The sequence below is a fragment of the Crocodylus siamensis genome, chromosome 7 (genome assembly GCF_052110815.1).
Source record: "Crocodylus siamensis isolate JL-2025a chromosome 7, ASM5211081v1, whole genome shotgun sequence".
In the NCBI taxonomy this organism is placed as follows: Eukaryota; Metazoa; Chordata; order Crocodylia; family Crocodylidae; genus Crocodylus; species Crocodylus siamensis.
The window spans coordinates 4,708,026-4,728,640 of record NC_143401.1 but is presented as its reverse complement, the minus strand read 5'-3'; the positions used below and the strand labels follow the sequence as shown (position 1 = coordinate 4,728,640).

At 50.5% G+C, this 20,615-nt stretch overlaps 1 protein-coding gene across 1 annotated transcript; it reads right to left on the bottom strand.

Annotated features, from left to right (window-relative positions):
* Positions 1–1,741: 1,741 nt before the first annotated feature.
* HEYL (hes related family bHLH transcription factor with YRPW motif like) lies at positions 1,742–12,913 on the bottom strand. Its single transcript, XM_090058086.1, has 5 exons — positions 12,606–12,913; positions 9,251–9,317; positions 8,040–8,123; positions 6,628–6,709; positions 1,742–5,143 (listed from the first exon to the last, which is right to left on the bottom strand). Exons 1-5 carry the CDS (start codon positions 12,683–12,685, stop codon positions 4,467–4,469), a joined length of 990 nt encoding a protein of 329 aa, XP_089914212.1. The 5' UTR covers positions 12,686–12,913; the 3' UTR covers positions 1,742–4,466.
* Positions 12,914–20,615: the final 7,702 nt, after the last annotated feature.

The following is a 20,615-nucleotide window of genomic DNA, read 5'->3' as shown; positions in this document are numbered from 1 at the left end:
CCCTAAGGCAGCGAGTGGCTTGGGGGAGATTTTGAAAGATCTGGGAGTGAAGGGGAACTCTGGGAGAGGGCAAACACCACCAACTCCCTGGAACAATCCCATGGGTCCCCCTGTACCAGCACCAGTTAGTAATCCCTTTCTCAAAAAGGGAAATTAAAGTGAATGATCACCTGCTGCTTGAACCAGATCTGCCAGCTGGAGCCCAGGCCAGCAACCAAAAGAGCCTGCCTTGTCGCGTATTGCCCGGGTCACCGCCTGAGACGCTCCAGCCGGCGGGAGAGTGCACCGTGGAGCAGCCCGGGGCCTGCGGGGGCTGAGCGAGTGCCGGAGCCAGCGCGGGCCACAGAAGGCAGGCCCGGAGACCACGGCCGCCCACAGGAAGATGCAGAAGGCAGGCAGAGCCAGAGCCAGGGCCAGGGCCAGGCTGCCCACCGCGGAGCTGCTCCCTGGTGACGTCTGCCGGGCCCTCTGGGACCGGATCATCCACAAAGACCTAAGAAAAGACCACAGAGGCTTGACCAGCTCGTCGCTCCCGGCGTACGCCCGGGGGAGGCAGGGAGAGCGAGACCCTCGACCACCTGCTGCGGCTCTGCCCCGTGCCAAGGGACTGCGGGAAAGGTAAGCCGGCTCCCGGAGGAAGCCGATGACACGGGAAGTGGCGCTGTGCGGACACCTGACGCACCATCGGGGCCCAGACACCCCGCTTCGACCAGGCTGTGTCCTGCATCGGGGCGCCGGTGGCAGTGCAGGCGCCGCCTGACGTACAGCCACGGTGAGCTCGAGCAAACGGACTGTGCTAAAATGTTTCTGAGCGAACTCCAGTCCTGCTGTCGGGAAGCGGAGGGAGAGGACGCAGCCACCGCCACCCGGAGAAGGGCCTCGTGGCACAGGCCGGGGAGGGGAGTGCGCAGCGCAGCGAGGGGGCAACAGCCCAGCTGGGACTGGAGCTGGCGCGAGGATGGCGGCAGGATCAGCAGCGGTGGCAGCAACAGCGACAAGGCCCGAGAACGAACCGAGAAGGGAAACCCCGTATCGGGGCGGGACGGGCTAGGGGAAGGGTTATTGTAACGGGTGTGCAGGTTTCTTACGACGGTTTTAAAAGAAGGTGCGATGGAAGGCTATGATAGAGGATGTATGTGTGTGTGTGTGTATATATATAACTAAATAGATAGAGATATATTTTCATTTTAAAAATGTTGCTTGAGAGGTTTCCAAGCAGTTGCAAAGTCCGAGCAGGGTGGGAGAGGTGAGTTTGGTGCTACTTGTAGAAACTAAGGCCAGCACTTGGCAGGGTTTTGCTGCAAGTCAGGCCCAGAATAGCAAGTTTCACACAGTGCTCGGGCTGTGGGCAAGGCTTGCCAAGTGGAGAGCCAGACCAAGCTGACAAGTTCAAATTGTTCTCAAGCCCTGCGCTCAGGAGCAAGGGCTGCTTGACTTCAGAAAGACCTTGTTAATCATTCCTTTGACTTGTTTTGACTGGTGAGGAGGGCTATGGGGTAGAAAACTTGGGATCCCCGTGTGTGGTAACAAACACTAAAGACTAGTACATATGCTAGCCACGGTCACCTTATACACTTGCGAGCGTTGTTTTTTTTGGAAACAAAAGCCTGCCAGGTTCAAAATTGAAGGTGCTGTAGGCAGACTGGATCGGGCTTCTCCAGCAAAACCTGTTCGGCTACGTGTGCACACCACTAGTTAAAAAGTTAGCTGGGACACAACAGTGCACTTCACAACCGCAACATGGGTTTGAAAGACTTTATTTGACACCTTTGCTGGGTGTCTGACAGCTTGCAAATCTAACAGCTCTGCACAGTGCAAAGTGAGGCAAGGCTACTTACTCATGGCAAGCTCTAATGTGCAACCTAGCTCCAACAGCGCTCAGTCCCTGGGGATCTTCTCTGACTTTATCAGACAGGAATCTCTTATCCCTGCTGGCTCTGCCACATCAGGAAACGAGGGAGGGCGTGGACCGGACACTCATTTGTATTAAGTTCAGTGTCTTTCATCAAAAGAATTGGGCACCATTCACATCCCCCCAAAATCTGACACACACTTGTAATGTGCACAGAGCAGGCACACGCCTCTATCAATAAGCCACGTGGGCAATACGCAGCCACCCAGTTGTTCGATCTTTGGGAAGGGAAGCGTGCAGTCCATTAATAAGACCTTCCTGCCTATTCTCCTTGTCTCTATTTTTCTGCTCCTCTTTCTGTGTTCGTACCTGCTGACCACATTAGGCTCCCAAGGAGGTGATGAAGCTGCCTTGAAATGAGCCCCTACCACTACCAGCCTCTGCACACATTTAGGGACAAGCAGTTTCAGGGAAGAAGGTTCCTGTTTTGTTTTCAGGTGCATCTGGTTGCCTCCACTTCCAGGCATAATAGGACCCTCAGTCCCCACTTTTCACTTTATATGCAGAAGGGTATGGCCGTCAGAAGCTCCCCACGGGTGGTAGACAGCTTGTGGCTGCACGACAGACATCTTGTTGGGAAGGCAAGCCCCAGGATCCCAACACATCCTGTAGAAACTGAGGTCCTGGTTTTAACGCGTCTAGGGCCATCTGGTTACCACGACCATTCCCACTGCTTCTGCTTCCTGCACTCATTCAGGGCAGCTGCTTGCAAGGGCCCTTTCTTGTCTGATCTCAGCAGGATGTGAGAGCACCTCGCTCTTCCAGAGGGTTTTGCACCTGTGGATATCAAAGCTCTTTACAAAAAAGATGGCTGCACTATTTATGATCTCTGTTTTAGAGAGGGGGAAACAGAGGCACAAAGAAGTGATGCGACTCAGGCCAAGTCACAGCAGACTGAGCTGGGGAGAGAGCACAATGCCTGCTGAAGCCAAGTCCAGGCCCCTAACTACTGGTGCATACTGCCTCTGAACACCCCTACACATCAGAAGAGTTGGAAGTGGAACAGAACAGCCTGAGAACAGCAACAAGAACAGAATGCACAGACAATGACAAAGAGAGCAATAACCCTGGCAATTATATAGGGACACAGAGAGAAAAGGGCAGAGAAAGCTTTCAGGATACAGAAGACAAGAGCACGGGGTCTGACCCAAAGCTCACTGAAGTGGCTGGAACGACTACCACTGGGTTTGGGATGCGGCCCAGAGACAGGATTGATTAATAAGGCAAGCATTAAGACATTCGAATAAAAAAAAACGGAGATGGGTTGGAAAAACAGGAAAGAAAGTACAGTAAAAGGGCCTGCTACTAAGAAACTGGTATATAACCCTGTCTCCCTCTTCTCCCTTTTTGGTAACACTTTTCATGTTGCTAAAGGGGAGAGGGAGGGGGGAAGAAAAGGCATCTTTTTGCCTCCATCATCCTTCCTGACAGGTGTCACTGAAAATCTGCCCTCTTCCTGTCACCCTGAGCAAGAGCTGGTGTATTTTCACTCTGGAGAGCCAGCGCCTGGCTCCTTCAGATCTGCGTTCTTTGCTTGGCAGCCCCATACAGTACCTAGCTGGGACATTTTGCACTGTAGTATCTAACGCGACCTCCTGAAATCAATCCATTCTCAGCACCAGATTCATTTTGATATGAACCAGGCACATGGATGACGCTGGAAAAGGTCCTAGCTTGGGGAAGTGCTGGGGGAAGGTAGAGGTGGGCTGTAGATGATAGTGGGGGATGCACCAGCTCTCGAATGTGTCCAGGAATAAGACGTCCTGTGCTGGAACAAGCCCATGCAACGGAGATGCATCACAGGGATCGTGGTATTTCAGCTCGGAGACATGGGACAGTGGCTCTGTCATGCTTTTATCCAACTCCATGGGGTGGGGGGAATGCATTTGGAATGACCTTATGATGAGCAGTGGCAAACTCTGCATCCTTATGGAGGAAAAGAGGGGGAATTAGCAAATGGGAAAGGGATCTTCAAATGGTTGTGACTGCTGATGGCAATCCTAAAAAGGGGGTGGATTCGGTTCTCCAAAGTCAGTTTAGGTCACAAGAAGAGAGGCTTATCACTGCTACTTTCTTACACTTCTCTCCTTACTTAGGTCAAAAACCATGGTGGGACCATAGGGAGAAAATTTCCAGGAAATCAACATCAGAACAGGTCACTGCTCGGGAGTTTTGAGTCTCCAAAACTATAGGAATCAGTTCCAGGGCTGCATTATATTTTCCAGACTGCAGCATTCATTTCCACTGAGGGCCTCTGCTGGAGAAAAGGCAAGGCCTGAATGAGAATCTCTGTATAAACCTCAGCCATAATAACCAGTAGTGCATAAGATGGAGCTGTCCACAAATTCATTCGATCCAACAGAACGGCTGCACATCTGAAATGTAAGAGTGGGAAAAAAGTGGAGGGAGGGACGATGGTGTCAGGAATGAGATGGGAGGATGTTCATGGAGCCCTTATTTCTGCAAAGCAGGGAAGTTGCCTGTTCAGCTGGGCTGGCTCTTAAAAGTCCAAGCAGTGGTAGCTGAGGATATTTGTCTCCTAGCAGAGGAAGGATCAGAAAGCTCCAATTTCAGTGGCCCAAGAGCGGCAGAGTCTGGACGTTCCCGCTCTGCTTCCTGGGCCCTGGACAGAAGCGCTCAACGCTGGAGGAGTTGTGTAAGCGGGTGGTATAGGGATGCCAGCTGCCGCGGGGGAGAGCAGGAAGGTTGCTATCTGCGTGGTCCGGGATGTTGTCTCTCTCATGGCACCGGGTGACGATGGCACACCCGACATGGCGCTGGGGGTGGCTGGCACTACTGCGTGTCTAACCCTCCGGGACGAAGAGGCTATCCTGTTGGACAGGAAGCTTCGGCGGGTTGGCGCGATGTCACTAGGGATTCGGCGAACAGGAGCTGGTCTCATAGCGGCACTTGGATAAGCCAGGGCAGAAGCAGTCAAAACAGCTGGACCAGGGGCAGCCTCCCTTCTTGGTATGGGCACCCGGTTTGCAGGCACCATGGACGTGTGAAGGAAGGACCATGGCCAAAGCTGAAAGGGCAGAAAGGAAGCAGCCACAGGCGAAGGCTCCATTTCAGCAACATAATTATTCAGGTGGGACAGCAGTCGCAGTCGGATTGGATCAGCGGCATTTTGTCCCTCAAGGATACCAAGGTACCTGACAACTTCAGTGAGGCATTCGCGGAAGCCGATACTTCTGTAATCCACTGCCAGGGCTCGGGCATCTAGGAACCCTGTAAGGGGACAAAACACGCACCCGCCGGGCATTAATTCTGATCTGCTCTCCGATTTCCCCATCCTTTTTCATACAGTTTGTATTTAGCCTTATGCCACCAGGGACCAACATGCAGGACAAAGTGGATATGTTAGCCTCTACTCCACGGCTGTCCCTGTGGAAGGGTGAACCATCCGAGGGTCTAGCAAGATGAAGGTTGTGTGGAAAGTTTGGTGGTCTCTCCATGAGTTTAATGACCATGGTTTGACTGTTATTCATGCTTTATTTAAGGAGGCGTCAGCCTAGAGGACACAAGACAGCTTCAGAAGCAAAACTACTGGACACAGAGGGTCAGAAGGCATGGGCTTGGGAGAAGACCAGTGAGACAAATTAGAGCTGCTGTTTATTCCTTGGGCTTCTATTTCCCTCCTCTAGAGCAGTGCTCTCCAAATTTTTTTGATCGCGCACCGCTACCAGTAAAACATTTTTGAGCACGCCCCCCCAATATATGTATATTTATAGAAATAGAAATAGAAGTTCTAATATTTTCTTCCCGCACCGCAATGGATCGTCTTGTGCACCCCACTTTCGAGACCACTGCTCTAGAGAGGGTAGGCAATAAAGCAGAGCACTCAACCAGAACAGTAAAATCCCACACTGCTTAATATTCTGGAAAACCAGCTGACTGCCCGGCTCAGCATTTGTAGAGCTATCTTAGCCCAATAAATGATGCCCCGAGCCCAAGCTATACCTCTACTCACGTCCAGACTTCGGTGCGATCTACAAGCAAAACCAGTCTGGGCTGTCATGGAGTCAGAGAGTACTTTGTTGGAACTGGGAACCTCGCCACAGTACAGTGGAGATGGGACTTTTGCTGGTTTTCAAGTTTTGAGTAGGGCATGTATCCCCCTTACGTTTTACAAGCCATGAGATGAAAAAAAAAGTCATGTTTGTATGCGGAGTCACTAACCAGAATTCAGACTGTGCAGGAAATGTATCCTGGGGGGAGGCACGGACGTCAGTATACTTTTTTTGGAAGCAAAGTCCATTTGTGAGCATGACTAACTGTGTACTCTTGACTGGGCAGATCGCAGCGGTACATTGCCGGGGCAATAGCAATGCTGTCACTGTTCTGGGAGCTGGCTGTCTTGTCGGCGGTTACACAGGACATACCATATGCCATACCTCAGCCTGCCAAGGCACAAAATGTGAGACACTGACCCATCTGTAGGATTCAAGAAATAAACCCCGTAGCACAGGAAGGCTGAAGCCTCCCCAGGGGAGAGCCATTTCCTTTTAGAAGGAAAAAAAATGCAAACTATTTTCTGGAACATTAGTTTTAATGCTTTCTGGGACAAATAAGCTACAACAATGAATTGTTGTCCGCTGTAGTGGTGGGACAAGTGAATGTTGCCTATGACACAGTCAGTGGGAGCCCGGTCATTAACCCTCAAGGGGCTCGAGCACTTCACTCTCACTCCGCAAGTTTACAGAAGTTCTCACCTGTTCCTCCAGTAGCATGAAGCATTTTTAAATGATCCACTGTCATTTGCAGGATCTCTGCCTTCTCCAGTTTGGAGGAGCCCTGTACAGTGAAAGCAGAAAGGGACAAAGGAAGAGAAACCATTAGTCTGGCATTTGGAAGGCAAGAAGCCACCTTAGGGAGTCTTCATCAAGTGGCCCCCAAACTCCCCCTAAGTTCAAAAGGGGCCAGAAGAGCAGACTGAAGTTTAGACTTCATCTGACATCAAGGGACAGGAAAATGGATCCGCTTCAAAAGACAATGGGATGTAAACTGAAAATCTCCACATTGATTCATTCTATCTGCTTCTGGGTTGAAGTAATCCTTTGTAAGACTCCCTGACAATTTTTGAATGTTGTTTTTCCACTGTATTTTACCACCCATTTATTCTCTGAAAGGATCACAAGCAAATAATATTTATGTAGGCCTTTTAATCCTCAAAGAAATCCTAAGAGACTCTATATGCCCACTTCCAGAAATGCAGCTGCCTCGGAGATGAGACACAGCTGTCACTGATGTTACACAGCCATTACAAAAAGAGCAAGTGAAGACCAGCATTTCTGGAAATGTAACTATAGGAGGTATTTAAGGAGGCAGAAAGTAACTAACCGTGTTAGAATTTGGACACGGTTTCTTGGATTAATAAATAACCCTACTGGAAGAAGAACTGTGTCAAGTGAAGGGCCTTTTAAACATTTAAATATTCATCAGATACCAGGAGACCTAATAAATTAACAATCACATGTGTAAGAGAGATGACTTAGATTTTAGGAGGTCTTTCTGGCATGAATGGACAGGACAACATCTCATCCAAAAGACCTAAATAACCTGAGCTGAATGGAAGCATTAGGATGGTGACTTCCAATGGCTCTGAGAGCAAAATGCTACCTACTGCAATCATTGTTTTCTATAGCACCCGCTACAAGCATCCCTTGGAAATTCTCCTGTCCACATACCAATCGAGCAAGATCCTGCTCAGCTTATGAGAGCTCATTAAGTTATATCCCAGCATAGAATGGCTGTAAAAAGAAAGGGCCTCCCACCCCTTTGGGCCACAGCGCTGCTTTAGGATAATTCCCTTATCTGTCTGATACCACCCCTTACTGCACTGGGGGCCAATCTTTCTGGCAGGCATGCTGTAAATTAGCTCTGTATCCTCCCAGAGAGCCACTCCAATCCCCCTCCCCTGCCCAATCTGCTCTGCTTTCTACTCCCTACCCTACCTGCCGCTGTGCTGCCTCTCCTTGATCTGCTGTGTGCCACACAGAGAGGCTGCCTGTGCCTCAGGTTGGTCACCCCTGCCTTAGCACATGCTTAGATGCATCAGGAGACGTTACCATCCATTGCTTTCCCCAAAGTTATGATGCCATCTTATCCAATCCTCTTTGCATACCTGCTTTTCAAAGGCCGTGGGGACTAAACGCCTTAGTTCAGACAGGCTGCTGTTGATACGGTCTCGACGCCGCTTCTCAATGATCTGCAAGAAAATTCCATTGAGGGGAGAAAAGCTGGGCCCCACACGCTCCAATAGCCTTATGGTTAAATCCTGTTCTTCTACCGCTCCTATCTACAGGTCCATGGATGACTGGTGCTGCCTTAGTCAGGGGGCATGTGCCCCCCCAGTGACTAGTCAGTGACTTGGGGGGTGTCCCCGCCATGGCCAATCTTGCTGGCCAGGAAGCGGCCGCGGTGCTCCCACTCCCCAGCCAGCGCTCCCACCTGCCTCCCTGCCCGTCGCCTGAGCAGGGAGCACGGCCCATCAGGGGGTGCACCGGTGCTCTCAGGGGGTGCACGTGCACCCTCATGCACCCCCTATGCATCGCCACTGTACAGGTCTTGAGTGTTCACATACACATCCAGTTACAAAGCCACCCAGTCCTCCATGAAGTAGGCCAGCCCAGTTCCCACAGCTTTAAAATCCCCATTAATACCTATAGCTTGAAATAGGCTCTTTTAATGACAGGAAACAAATGTTACAGACAGAAACGCTGAGGGGCAGAAACATCCAATGCCTTGCCCAGCAAGGGCTAGGGAGATACCTCCACTAGGGATGGCAGCCTCTTCATGCTGGACCAGATGGCTGGGGCAGGATGAAAAAGTCCTAAAAGTCCCAGATACGGCCGGGGAGGGAGGGATTCCCTGGTTAAGGTTCAGAGGAATCCTGCCATAATGCTGCCTTCTGAAGTCCTCTTTATGGGCCACTGTCTAGGGGACGTGCTAGGGATGGAGCACAATAGAGAGACCAGGGAGGCTGCTGGAAGAAAACGCGTTCCCAGAGCGATCCAGATTAAACTGGAGGCTTCTGTGGTCTCCAGAGCAGCCCATGTCAAATGCTGAAGAGTTGGAGATGGAAGACAGGAGTCCTGTCCACGTGGGCCAGACTAGGCACCCTCGGAGGTCCTTCCCATCTCTTATGGTTCTAGTTCTGGTTGTCTCCTTTGGGATATGGACCTCAGCCTTACTGCCGACAACAGATGGTTCAGGGAAGGGAAGGGATCTTTCTTATGGACTACGCAATAACGAGCATAAAAATGGTGCAGCTGGCCCCCCACTATGGGGCATGGTGGCATGGCTGTTCAATGCTGTAATGCAAGGGTCACTCACCCCTCTCCGCTTCTTCCTGGCTTGTATCTGCAATGTCGTGGTGGGAGATACCGACCTGGACACTTGGCTAAGTAGAGAGAGAGAGCGGGGAGAAAAGGGAAGGCAGCTTTTACATGTCTCTTTGTGACTCATTCACACACATGCTGGACACACACTTGTTGCAGGCACTTTTCTCCGAAGAATGGAGTCTTTTGAAATTTGAGCATCTCAAGCCCGGTCAGTTTAGAGCCAAGGAAATGGGGACATGGGCAGGTGGAGCTAGGCTGTAATTTATGTCTTGCCTTCCCCCTACCCCAACCTCCAAAAGTATCAGATTGAGAGAGATTTCTGGACAAGGCTGTCTGTTCCACTAACAGGCACATCTTGTCTTCTGGCGTCAAAATATGCAATGTCCTTCTGAGGCATTGAAAAAGCAGAGATCTGAGCTTTTGAGGCCCTGAACCGGGGTATCAGCTTTCCCCAGGCATGAAGGTTTCAGATCTCTTGCATAAGCCTGCTGGTGTCGAGCCTGCAGCACTTTGCTTCCTTTATACTAGCTTCATGAAAATGGGACGAGGCACCCACAAATCTCACTGCAGTCAGTAGGAATTTGGGTCGCTTTTATCTCAAACCCAATAATATCATGCAACTAATCTATAAGGGCTGCTCTGGGGCAGCTGTAATTACTTTACTGAGGATGTTTCTGGGAGCTGCAGGCTTGTTTCTCCTGCCGTGTGATAGACTCACAGTGACTCTGGGTTGCGCAGGACAGTATCCTTGATACAGGAAACAGCAGAAGAGTAAACTTTTAAACTAACCAAACCAGTTATTCCCCAAAAGAAGAGGTGCTATAGCTCTGCAAAGGTGGCATTCGGCTCTGGGGGAGCAGATGGGATGGGAGGCAACATTTCTCAGCGGCGACCCCTGCCTGCTGCTGAACATCCCTTGAGGGCACTGTTTTGTCACCAGCAGTGAGTCCCAGGCTCAAGGAAATGCAGGGGCTCAAGGAAAAGACAGCTACAATGGGAAAAACGGAGGGAGGGTGACCTTCACATTCTTCTGCGTCTGAGATCCAAGGAGGAGACAAAAGACCCATAGTAACAGTGCAGGAAGCAAGACAGAGCAGGTAAAGATGAGAGAAAGAGGTCAGATCCAGTTTTTCTGGTATAAGCAACGTAGTCTATCAACCTAGTGTCACCGTTCTGAGCATCTCTTGTGCAATGCGTGATAAAAAGAGCAGGATAAGGGCAGCCGTGGGCACGTTTGGATTGCAAAGGAGGGACATCCTTTGTAATGGCAGCCAGCTGGGAAGACACAGTAAAACCTCCTGGACAGTACATTTGGCAGGACAGCTACACAAACCCTCTGCTTGAATGCTCTTCCATGGTCCTGGGAAGTGAGAGGTGGTTCATCTTTCCACCACGGCTCCCCAGTTCCCAGAACAACAGTGCTCTGCCAGACTATTTCTGTCCCTTGGGAAATCAGGAGTGAGGATGCTAAAATCCAAGCAAGTTTATGGTCTAGCACAAAACCCCCGGGGCACGTGACCAGCAAGGAAGAAATACAAGTCTGGGAAGAGGATGATAAGCTCGCTGTACCAAAGTGAAGTATTTTTCAGTTTGGCAAAGCATTTTCACGCTTCGGAAAGTTTCTGCAGGCACAGCGTCCTCTGCACAGCAGGCCAGAAAACAGCCCAGGCTTGAGCCATTAAAAATACATTTTTGTTAGGCACGTGCCAACTGTTCCCACAATATTTTTCTTATATACGATAATCCATCTTTCTACTGAATAGCGTCTCATACCCCTGTTGTCTTTATGCTGTTTGAGCATCTGCTAGGTGCGATTTCTGCATATGGGTTTGCTGCATTTGTGTGTCAACACGCACATTAATCGCAGCACCTCACAGAGTCACAGAGAAGTTGGCCTGGAGGAGGCCTCCAGAGGTCAGAATCCAACCCCCTGCTTGAAGCAGGATTACTCCTATCCAAAACACAACGGATATATAATTTATAAACCTGCATGAGAGCATGTGCTCAATACGGACAGCATGAGGTGCTATGTATATACATGGCATAGTGCGCCTGGTGCCTCACAATCAGAGCTAACTCGCCGCGACGCAAATGCAGTGAAACTCCATTCACAGCGAAGCAGAACCCCCCACCATGGCTTGAGTGCAATCCAGATTTATGAACTGCAATCCTGGACCCTGCTTTGCCAGATCTGGCTTCTTTCTAAAAGGTTTCATTAGCACTGATAAATGTGAATGATTTATGGAGAATTAGGCTGAGTTTTTGGAGGGTTAGGATTCATGCATTTCTTCTGGTCAGGCTTCCTAATATTGTTCCGGTGGCTATTTAACTAAGAGAGACAACACTTTGTACATGTCTATTCGCTTCTCTCCCCGCTCCAGGCCCTCCGACCACTCTGTAAACCAGTGGTTCTCAACCTGGTTAGACTCGAGGCCCCCTCGGAGGAAGCCAACTCTTGGTTTTCACTCTTTTTTTGCCTACGGAAAAATAACAGAGCAGCTCTTCTGTTGCGAAGAACAGAGAGAACATAGCGGGGCAGGGAGCTCTTGATCCCCGTTTCAAATCCTGGGTTTAACCTTGCCCGTTGCGGTTGCGCACCCCACCGTGCTGACGCGGCGTGGCAGCCCGCAGCACCCTGCAGGCCTTCGAGGCACCCGGCGGGACAATCACAGCTGTAAATATTCATAGATGTTAGGAGCTGGAAGGGACCTCCCGAGATCATCTTGGGCAGGAACAAATTACACCTCACAGCCGGGTCTCCCTGTACAACAGAGAACCAGCCTGGCCCAAAGTCCCTGTGGGAGTCCTGGCAGTGGGCGCTCCCTGTGCCGTCCTGCACCCCGCTCCCTCGGGGCAATTTTTGCCCGGTCCCTTGCTCCTCATCAATGCATTGGGTAGCCGTGTTGGCCCCAGCCAAAAAAGAAACGCAAACAACTCTAGCATCCTTGGTTCTGAGCCACTAAGAAACCGCAAACAATTTTCTGCCAGCTCATGCAAGCCTGAAACCGGGCGGAAAAAAGATAATTTTTTGTCGTTGTTGGGAATTTATATTTTTTTGCGATTTCTTCGTGGGTCTGATAAAAGGGATCAGCCTTGGGGTTGTGACCTCTGCAGATCGAGAGCCTGGGGGACCCCCCGGAGCGCTGCTCCCGATGCCAGCGTCCAGCAGCCCGCTGGATCCCCCCCGGGAGACCCGATCCCGGGGAATGGCCCGCACCAGGCGGGGGGCGATGCCCTGCTTTCCCGGTGGGCATCGGGTGCGGGTGAGCAGGGGTCAAGGGGACGCGGGCAAGGCGCCCCCCGCGCGGCAGTGGCAGAGCGGCCCCTCTCCCCCGGCCCCGGCCCACCTGTACTCCTCCTCCCTGCCCACATCGATGGTGCCATCCGACTCAGTGTCCGACGAGCTCTCCTCGCCCAGCCGCTTCATCCTGGGGCGCTCCTGGATCAGCCCCGGCCGCCGGAGAGCCGAGCGCTGCGCTGGGCAAGGCACAGCCTCCTCCTCCCCTGCTTCCCCTACCCCACCCCCTCTCCCTTCTCAGCACGTCTTTAACCTCCCTGGTTAATGGGTTAATGAGACATCTCCCAGGAGTGACGGATTACTCGGCGGCTCCGGCTTTCCCAGGTTCTCATCCCTCCCCCCAGGCTGGTTGCAAGCCCAAAGTCTTCCTGTAAAAGGAGCAGGCTGTGTGAACTGTCTCCTGTCCCCCTCTCCCCTCGCCCACCCCCGCGTGGTGATTGGTCTCAGCAGCGGTTTAAAGGGACCAGTGACCTCACTGGCAACAGAAAACCGTGGGAAAGAGATGGGCCTGATAAAGCCTGGAGTTGTTTCAGGCTAAAATCAACATCCAGTCCCACACGCACACACACACACACGTCTGCTGGGCGCTCCAGCGCCGCTGTGCCGACTTGGGATTCAGATGGAAACCAGCTTAGCTGCTGCTCTTGACTGTTTGAGAAAGTGTTTTCAAAGGGCCATTGACTGGGATTAGTCAATGGGCAGAGGCCAAGGGGAAGAAGGGCACAGGCCAGCCGAATGCTTGCAGATGCCCAGGGCTGCCTTTGGGGGCTCGGGCAGTCCCGGCCTTCACCCCAGCAGGTCAGCTCGGGTGTCCTGCACGGGCCAGGCCAGGTCAGCTCCCGCCCGAGCCGCCGTGGCATCTGCCCTCCGGGACTGTGGTTTCCCTTCTGCACAGCGTTGTGAGCGCCAGACCCTGCTCCCCGTCAGGGGGCTGCCAGTGTGTTTTAGATGCAGTGAAAAAGAAACGCAAAAACCGAGAACTCTTGGTCCAGCGACAATGCCTTAAAAGGTCTCATCTCTGAACCAGGAGCGCTAGATTTTTGCATTTCTTTTCGTCTCAGACCAACACGGCTACCAAATACGTCCCTTTTAGATGCAGCCACGTTTGAAGCTGTTCATTTAAAGCGTGGATATTTTAACGTCCATACACATTTCCCATTTTCTGTCTCATTCAGTGATCTCAGAAAACACCTGGGTGCAGCTCAAAGGCACTTTACAGTAACTTTACTTGGGTGCCCAAATGCCACCCATTTCAGTGGGAATTAGGCATCTATGCCTTTGAGGGTCTGAACCTCTGCTCCTGGGGATCCTGACCCACTCTAACAATTCCCAGCCAGCTGCTGTGTGTTTGCTAATGAAAAGGAGGTTTATAACAGAAAAATATCGCCATACAGGTTGAAAACATGACCAGCAATGAGACGTACACCCCAGTGTGCGCGTACAAAAGCTTTTCATTTTCCAGGGCGCTTCACACAGACTCTTCACGAGTCGCTCATCCTATGCCATTAAAACAGCTGTGCACAGCTCATGCCAACACCACCCGCATGACAAACCATTGTCTATTCTCTCCTGTGAGAAATCACAGAGCCAGGTGATGAATTCCTTTCCTCCATCTATCTTTGGCTCCGTGGCCTGCGCTCTGCTCGCTGATTCTGCCAGGACTGCTAACATTTCCAATCCATGAACTGCTTTTCAGCCAGCTGCAATTCAGGCAAAACAATCTGCCAACACATTTCTACTTTCCACCCCTCGGCAAATAGGGCATTTCCCCTCCACTTGCATATCCTGCCCCTCTGATCAATGCAACATTCGGTAGAGCTGAGCAGGAAATGGTTTTTCCATTTTGTGACGATTTTTGCAATGGTCAAAATAAAACTCCGTTCCCACAGAAGGATACAAAAAACTGAAACCTCAAAAATTTTCATGAGCCAAACATTCAGGGGAAAGAAAAAAAATCAACCCAATTTTTATTTCTGAAATGTCTCTTCTTGGACTTTTTTTAAAAGTGCTGTCACTAACTTATATTTCAAAATAAAAAGTCATTTTGAGCCAGTATGTGTAAACCTTTAATTCTTTTGAAAGAAATTTGGAGTCAAATATTCCTTCAAACCACACCTTCCCTGGGAAAAAGCTTGGCTTTGCTGAATGAGCAAAAAGAACCAGGGCTTTGTTCAAGGGGAGAGAAGCTGGGATTCTTCACTATCTAGCAGAACAAGGAGGCTGAGACTAGACTTGAGAGGCACAGGGCACCAAACTTTAAATCTCGTGTCTTAGGATTTATGGACAAGCTCTTTTATGGGGCTTCTAAATGAGAGCTGTGGTTGGCTGTGTTAGTCTGAAGCCGAGTAGAAGACAGGGGAGGATTTGTACCTGCTAGTCTGACCAAAGTCAATATATACATAGCACAAGCTTTCGTGAGCTGAAGCTTGCTTCAGATGTAGGTACATATAGATACACACACGTGCGCACACGCACACACACACTCACTTGGGTTAGTCTATAAGGTGCAAGTCTACCCTGCCTTCTCAATGCATCTGTTATCCATTCTTCCTCCCTCTGCACCCTATGCAGCTGGGCTCATGATAGCAATAGTAAATGGGTAGGCACAAGACATCTGTAAAACCCTTTAACGCAGGGTGTCAATAAAATGAGGGCAAGGGAAGTTTGCTGCTACCCAGAGACTCTGTGGCACCTCTCTGAGCTAATCAGCGCGGCTTTGCTGTTGTGGAGGAAAGAGGCCAGGTCCAAATGAATGGTAGGGACCACTTCCCTTAGTCTGAAGTCAGCCAGAAGGCAGGGTCGACGTGCATCTTTATAGACTAACTAAATAAGATATCTTTTCAATCACGATGCACACCTCATCCCTAGGGTGAGTGTCGTGTTACTACTTTGAGAGCGACCTCCGCTACTCTCTTCTCCGCGGAGATCCAATAGTTAGTCATCCCAGCATAGCCAGAGGAATGTCTCCCAAGGCCTGCTTTCTATTTCCATGGGATGGAGCTGAGTTATTCCAGCACCAGTCCTCATCCCGTCCAGCCACAAACAGAGCGTGAGCCAGCCGTGGAGGGACCTCCTTCTTCATGAGAAAGGAATTCACCATCTAAATTCATTCCTTTTTGGGCTTTCACTAAGCGTCGCTATCTGGGTTCAATTGAAGCATAATTGGCAACATGTTTTTCTAGGATTACTCTTCATTATGAACAGAGCAGAGGCCGGGCAGCCCACTTCTCCTGTAATCGGATCCATATTGCTGCCTGTGCTCCTGGAGAGCAATTTAGAAGCACTCCTGGTCAAGCTTGGGGGATTGTTAGTGCGATCCCAGCCACCCCAGGATTAGCTGCACGTTAGAGCGGCAGAAACAGGCACAGCACTGAGCCCATTCGCAGGTCACTTCTGCAGAGACTGCAGGGGAGGATTAAAGGGAATTAGCCGTGTGATAGGGAGGCAAAGGTTTGAGTAGCTGTCGTTCATTTTGTCTGGGGAGGGAGCGCGTGCAAATGTGCACGTACGTGACCCAGGAATGGCACGCAGAGAAGTGGGAGATGGGCTGAGCTCACATATCCGGATGCCCCTTCGTGGGCTGTTCGGAGCTGGGCTGCAGGAGACTCTCATCCAGGCTAAGAGAGCAGACATCCCTGCCCATGGGCTAAAGGCGTAGTGCAGGAGCAGCTGATTTTTTGAATATTTTTGTCATGGTATCAGGGGCCCAGTAAACCACGAGAAGTTCATGACCAACCTCTGCCCAGAGCTGATTGGCATTTTGACATAACTATAGGGGCCTGGCGCTGCCACAGCTTTGGCTGCAGTAGGGCTTATTCTGAAGAAATCTCTCTTGAGGTTCCCAGTTTGTCTGAAAGAAGACTAATGACTGGATTTGAGAGAGGATGCTTCACACAGTTCAGAAGGAGGATTATAGATTGCAGCTGAGCAGAGCTGCCCTGGCAGGCTGACAGGGTCTTTGTAATTACACAGCTCTCAGGACACGAAGATATCAAACAGGACTCGATGCACCAGCCGAAACGGGAAGTAGCCACAGCTCCCAGCAGCCTGCCAGATGAAAACCTCAGTCCCCAGGGTCATTTCCTTCCTTGTTCCTGTCACCAGACAGATCCCCATTCACACATTGGTGCGTCCAAATAGTGGAGCAGCTACCTCCTCCTTCCGAGGCGCTCTTCAATCTCATGCAACATTTCCTACAGCCTCTCTGCTTCAGGTGTTGCTATTGTACCCATCACTGTCCTAGGGCCTGGACAGATGACATGACTATCACTGATACCATTTGAACTGGTGTTGTAAGGCAGTAGAAACTACACTGACTTCTGGGGCAGCTCTCCATGGGCAGCTGCCTACACTAGGCGTTGCGACCACACTTTGCCATGAAGTAGCGGATGATGCCGGTAATAGTCCATTTACCTTGAGCAACCATTTATCCCAGGATAAGCTGCAGGCAGATGACACATACTGGTATAACTTTTATTAGTGGAGCTTTCATTTTTTCAAGTGTCATACCATACCATACTCCATACCAGCTATGAACTGACTGCCCAAAGGAGTTTTCCATCTATTGACTCCTCTGCATAGGCTGCCAAACAGAGTGAGCCACCCAGGCCATGGCCTGACCAACTTTTAGCACGTTAATTTAGCTAGCTATGCAGTTACAAAAATAGTTATATGGTTTTAACTGGAATGACAAGTGCGCATTTGTGGGTTATATCAATTAAGGTGCTAAAAGCTGGTCGGGTTGTGGTTGGTGGCCCAGCCCATTCAGCGGCCTTTGCTCCTCTGTGAAATCCTCTGAAAGATGAACTTTCATTTCTACCCAGGAGGACTTTTACAGTCTTTTCGCCAATGCCTGATGAAGGGTGTTTGTGTGCAAAAGCTTGCAAATAAAGAATTTTAGTTGCAAAAAACTTGGTGGTCTAATAAAAGATATCACCTCTACCATGAGTCCTGATCGCATTTTCCTCTACAGCTACAACCTGGATACCTGATTCTTTCAGGTGTAATTCTACGCAGAATTGGATGAAGGTCCTCTGGTTTGGGGTTGATATTGTCTATCTTCTCCTTTTTTACATCAGCTAATTATCCTCGTATGAGCACAGGGTCTGTTCAGGCCCGTATCCTTCTCCCCACATTGTACTTTCCCTACTCTATCCCCCATAACTGTGTGGAGGAGTCAGAACCTCAGAAGAAAACCTAGGATATATCTACTTAGAAATGACCATGGCATATAGCCTAGCTAGCTCAGGGACTGCTGGCTGCAGTCGCACAGGACTCGGTGCAAAACCTGCTGAGAGGCTCAGGAATGATTTGGAAGGTTACGTCTGTGCTAGGAGGTTAGGCACAGGTAGACTGCTCCCAAGCCAGCTGGTTTAAAGTTACCATCTACCAACTACCATCACAGCAAAGTAATCAGGCTTCTGGTCTTATTTGCTGAATCCTGGCCTCAATAAAGATGTCCGGAAAGGCAGGGAGAAACCTATAGTAGAATTCCTCTTTAAAAACCCACAGCTTCAGGGGACTAACAATGACATACAGACTTGTCCCCTGCTATGAGATTAGTTTAAATCCAGATGAGGTGGGTAATGACAGTCATTGCCAGCCAACAGCTCTGGTTCAGGGGCAGGCAATTATTTCAGGCGGAGGGCCGCTTACTGAGTTTTGGCAAGCCATCGAGGGCCACATAACAGGCAGCCAGGGCAGATAAATATTAATTTTCTAAATTTTTTAGGGGCCCAGGCTGGATACAATGGTCTGGCGGGCTGCCTCCGGCCCGCGGGCCACATTTTGCCTACCCTGACTTAGGGGAAAGGTGTCATTTCCAGGGGATGGGGCTCCTCACCATAAAACCCACAAATCAATCACAGCTGACTGTAATGGGCAGGCCCATTTCCCAGGCCAAGAGAGCAAGGAATGAATAAATTAAGACAATGCAGCCATTGAAGGAGCCCTCCAGATGAAGCCAAAACCCTGCCAGGGAGCAGATGCTTGTGCCCTCCTGGGTCTGTGGGTAAATGTACCTGGAGTTTTACACACACGCGTGCACACACACACGCACGTACACACACTGCTGTAAGGAGTCGTGCCTGCCTTTCTCCCTCCCTGCCTGCTGGGCTCTGGGAAATGTCCCCAGAGAGCTGCCAGCTGTGGAAAGCTGCAGCAGCTGGAATGCAGGAGTGAGGGCAAGGCCAGTGGAAACACGGAGGTGGCAGGCAGAGCCTATCTGTCACCTTCTGGTGAACTGACACCTCCGACAACCCGGTACGGGTCTGGAATACTGTGTCCACACATCTTCAGTCAACGTTATCTCTGGTCTCATCATGGGCCGCTGGATCGACCGCTGGAAGTCCGAGAGCAGAGGCCGCGCAGGGATCCTGAACGAGCTGCAGCACCCTGGGCTGTTCTGTGGATTAGCAAAGGGCTTTATCCTAGCTGGGAGAAACACGCTCTTTCAGGAAAATATTTTGGGTGTACGTTTCACAGACAAGAGAAAGCCTCTGTGTTTTGTCAAGTTGGAAGACGGCCAGAGAGGGATTTATTTTTTTTCCCCACCCCCAAGATGCAGATCCAGTGCATTGATGGTAAAGTGTTTAAAACTCTCCTAGTCCCCACATCCACAGCAGTATGGAGAAGGCGCAGGAAGCTGCTGGTAACAGAGGGGGGAGAAAACACACACAGCCTCTCCCCCTTCCTTCCCACGGCAGACACTCCTGCCCTTGGGGCAGGGGGCTGGACTCGATGATCTCCTGAGGTCCCTTCCAGCCCGAATGTCTATGAAATCTATGAAATCTCAGCAAGATGTCTATCTGCACAGCGCACAACTGAAATGATCCTTGCAGCACGGCTATCTGGGCCCCCACCATGCTAGGGTCTGGCTCCCAAGCACAGGTCCCCCGCTAGCAATACTGGGAAAGGCTGTGGCATAGATGGGGAAGAGCAGATCAGCAGAAAGCAAAGCAAAGCCAAGCCACACCTGTCAGGCTGCTTCGCCGAGGCTGTTTGCAGGGCTCTGTTGTCACTGCCCAGAACGGAGGAACCCAGCCTTGGGAGATAATGCTTGCCCCCGCAGCCAGTGCCCAGGGCCACTTCCCTTCCCCTGCCAGGCCCCTTCTCATAAGCTGTGTGAGAACAAGGCGGCAGAGGGTTTCACCACTCGTTAACCGTGCGCAGATAGACCTGGTGAGTAGGCAAGAATAAATGCAAGCAAAAGCACCGACAGAAGAGCCCCCCCCATGCACCCCCTCCAGCCTTTCTTCTCCGACCACTTCAAGCTTTCTTTTCTTCTCAAGCCACAACAAGGTACACTTTTGTAAAGCAAATTAGCAAACATCAACAGAGCTTAAAAGGAAAACTAAGGGGGAGGGACTGTTTTTAATTAGTGGCTTTTAAAAAGGGCTTCATTTGGTTAATTACTTTGTCATAAAAAAAAAATGTTGCTGCTGCCGCCTGAAATCTAGCCACCTCGCTGGTGGCTGAATGGCACTGGAAAACTTGTGTAAATGTGTATTTACTGGAGGAATACACAAGCCATGGGGAGCTCACTGACCACATCCTCCCAACGACAGTGCTACCAGCCAAACTTTTCCCAAAGTCATCTGGGGGGTCCGACTGGGGAGACTTCAAAAGGGCCCGAGGATGAGCATCCCATGCTTTCTCATAAGGTGCTTTGAGGCATTTCAGGTTGCACTCTCCAAATCACTTGCCATTTTTTAGCTTCTTGCCCACAGTATTATACATTCCTGGTCCCAGACAACGAAGTAAGACTTGTCACACTTTGTGCTGGGCTCAGTACTAACCAGTATGGCTCCTGCCATTTATAGGGTGACTTTGTTGCTGCAGCACTTGGAAACGAATCAAGGGAGAGAAAGAGAGAGAGAATGTATTTGTATATAGCACATTCGATAGCTGCAGCCAGCCTGGAAGAAAATCTCAGGAGCAGGGTACCACTGTTGGGAAAAAAGGAGGATTCAGAGCAGCATGAAAGGACCCCTTTAAAACAGGCATGGGCAAAATGCAGCCCATGGGCCGGATGTAGCCCACTAGGCCATTCTATCTGGCC

Excerpts from the sequence above, each read along its gene's own strand:
- HEYL (XM_090058086.1), bottom strand. The coding sequence starts at position 12,685 with ATGAAGCGGCTGGGCGAGGAGAGCTCGTCGGACACTGAGTCGGATGGC. Across the intron at positions 9,318-12,605 it reads GGCAGGGAGGAGGAGTACAG|CCAAGTGTCCAGGTCGGTAT; the intron begins GTGGGCCGGGGC and ends CTCTCTACTTAG. Across the intron at positions 5,144-6,627 it reads TCATGCTACTGGAGGAACAG|GGTTCCTAGATGCCCGAGCC; the intron begins GTGAGAACTTCT and ends GTCCCCTTACAG.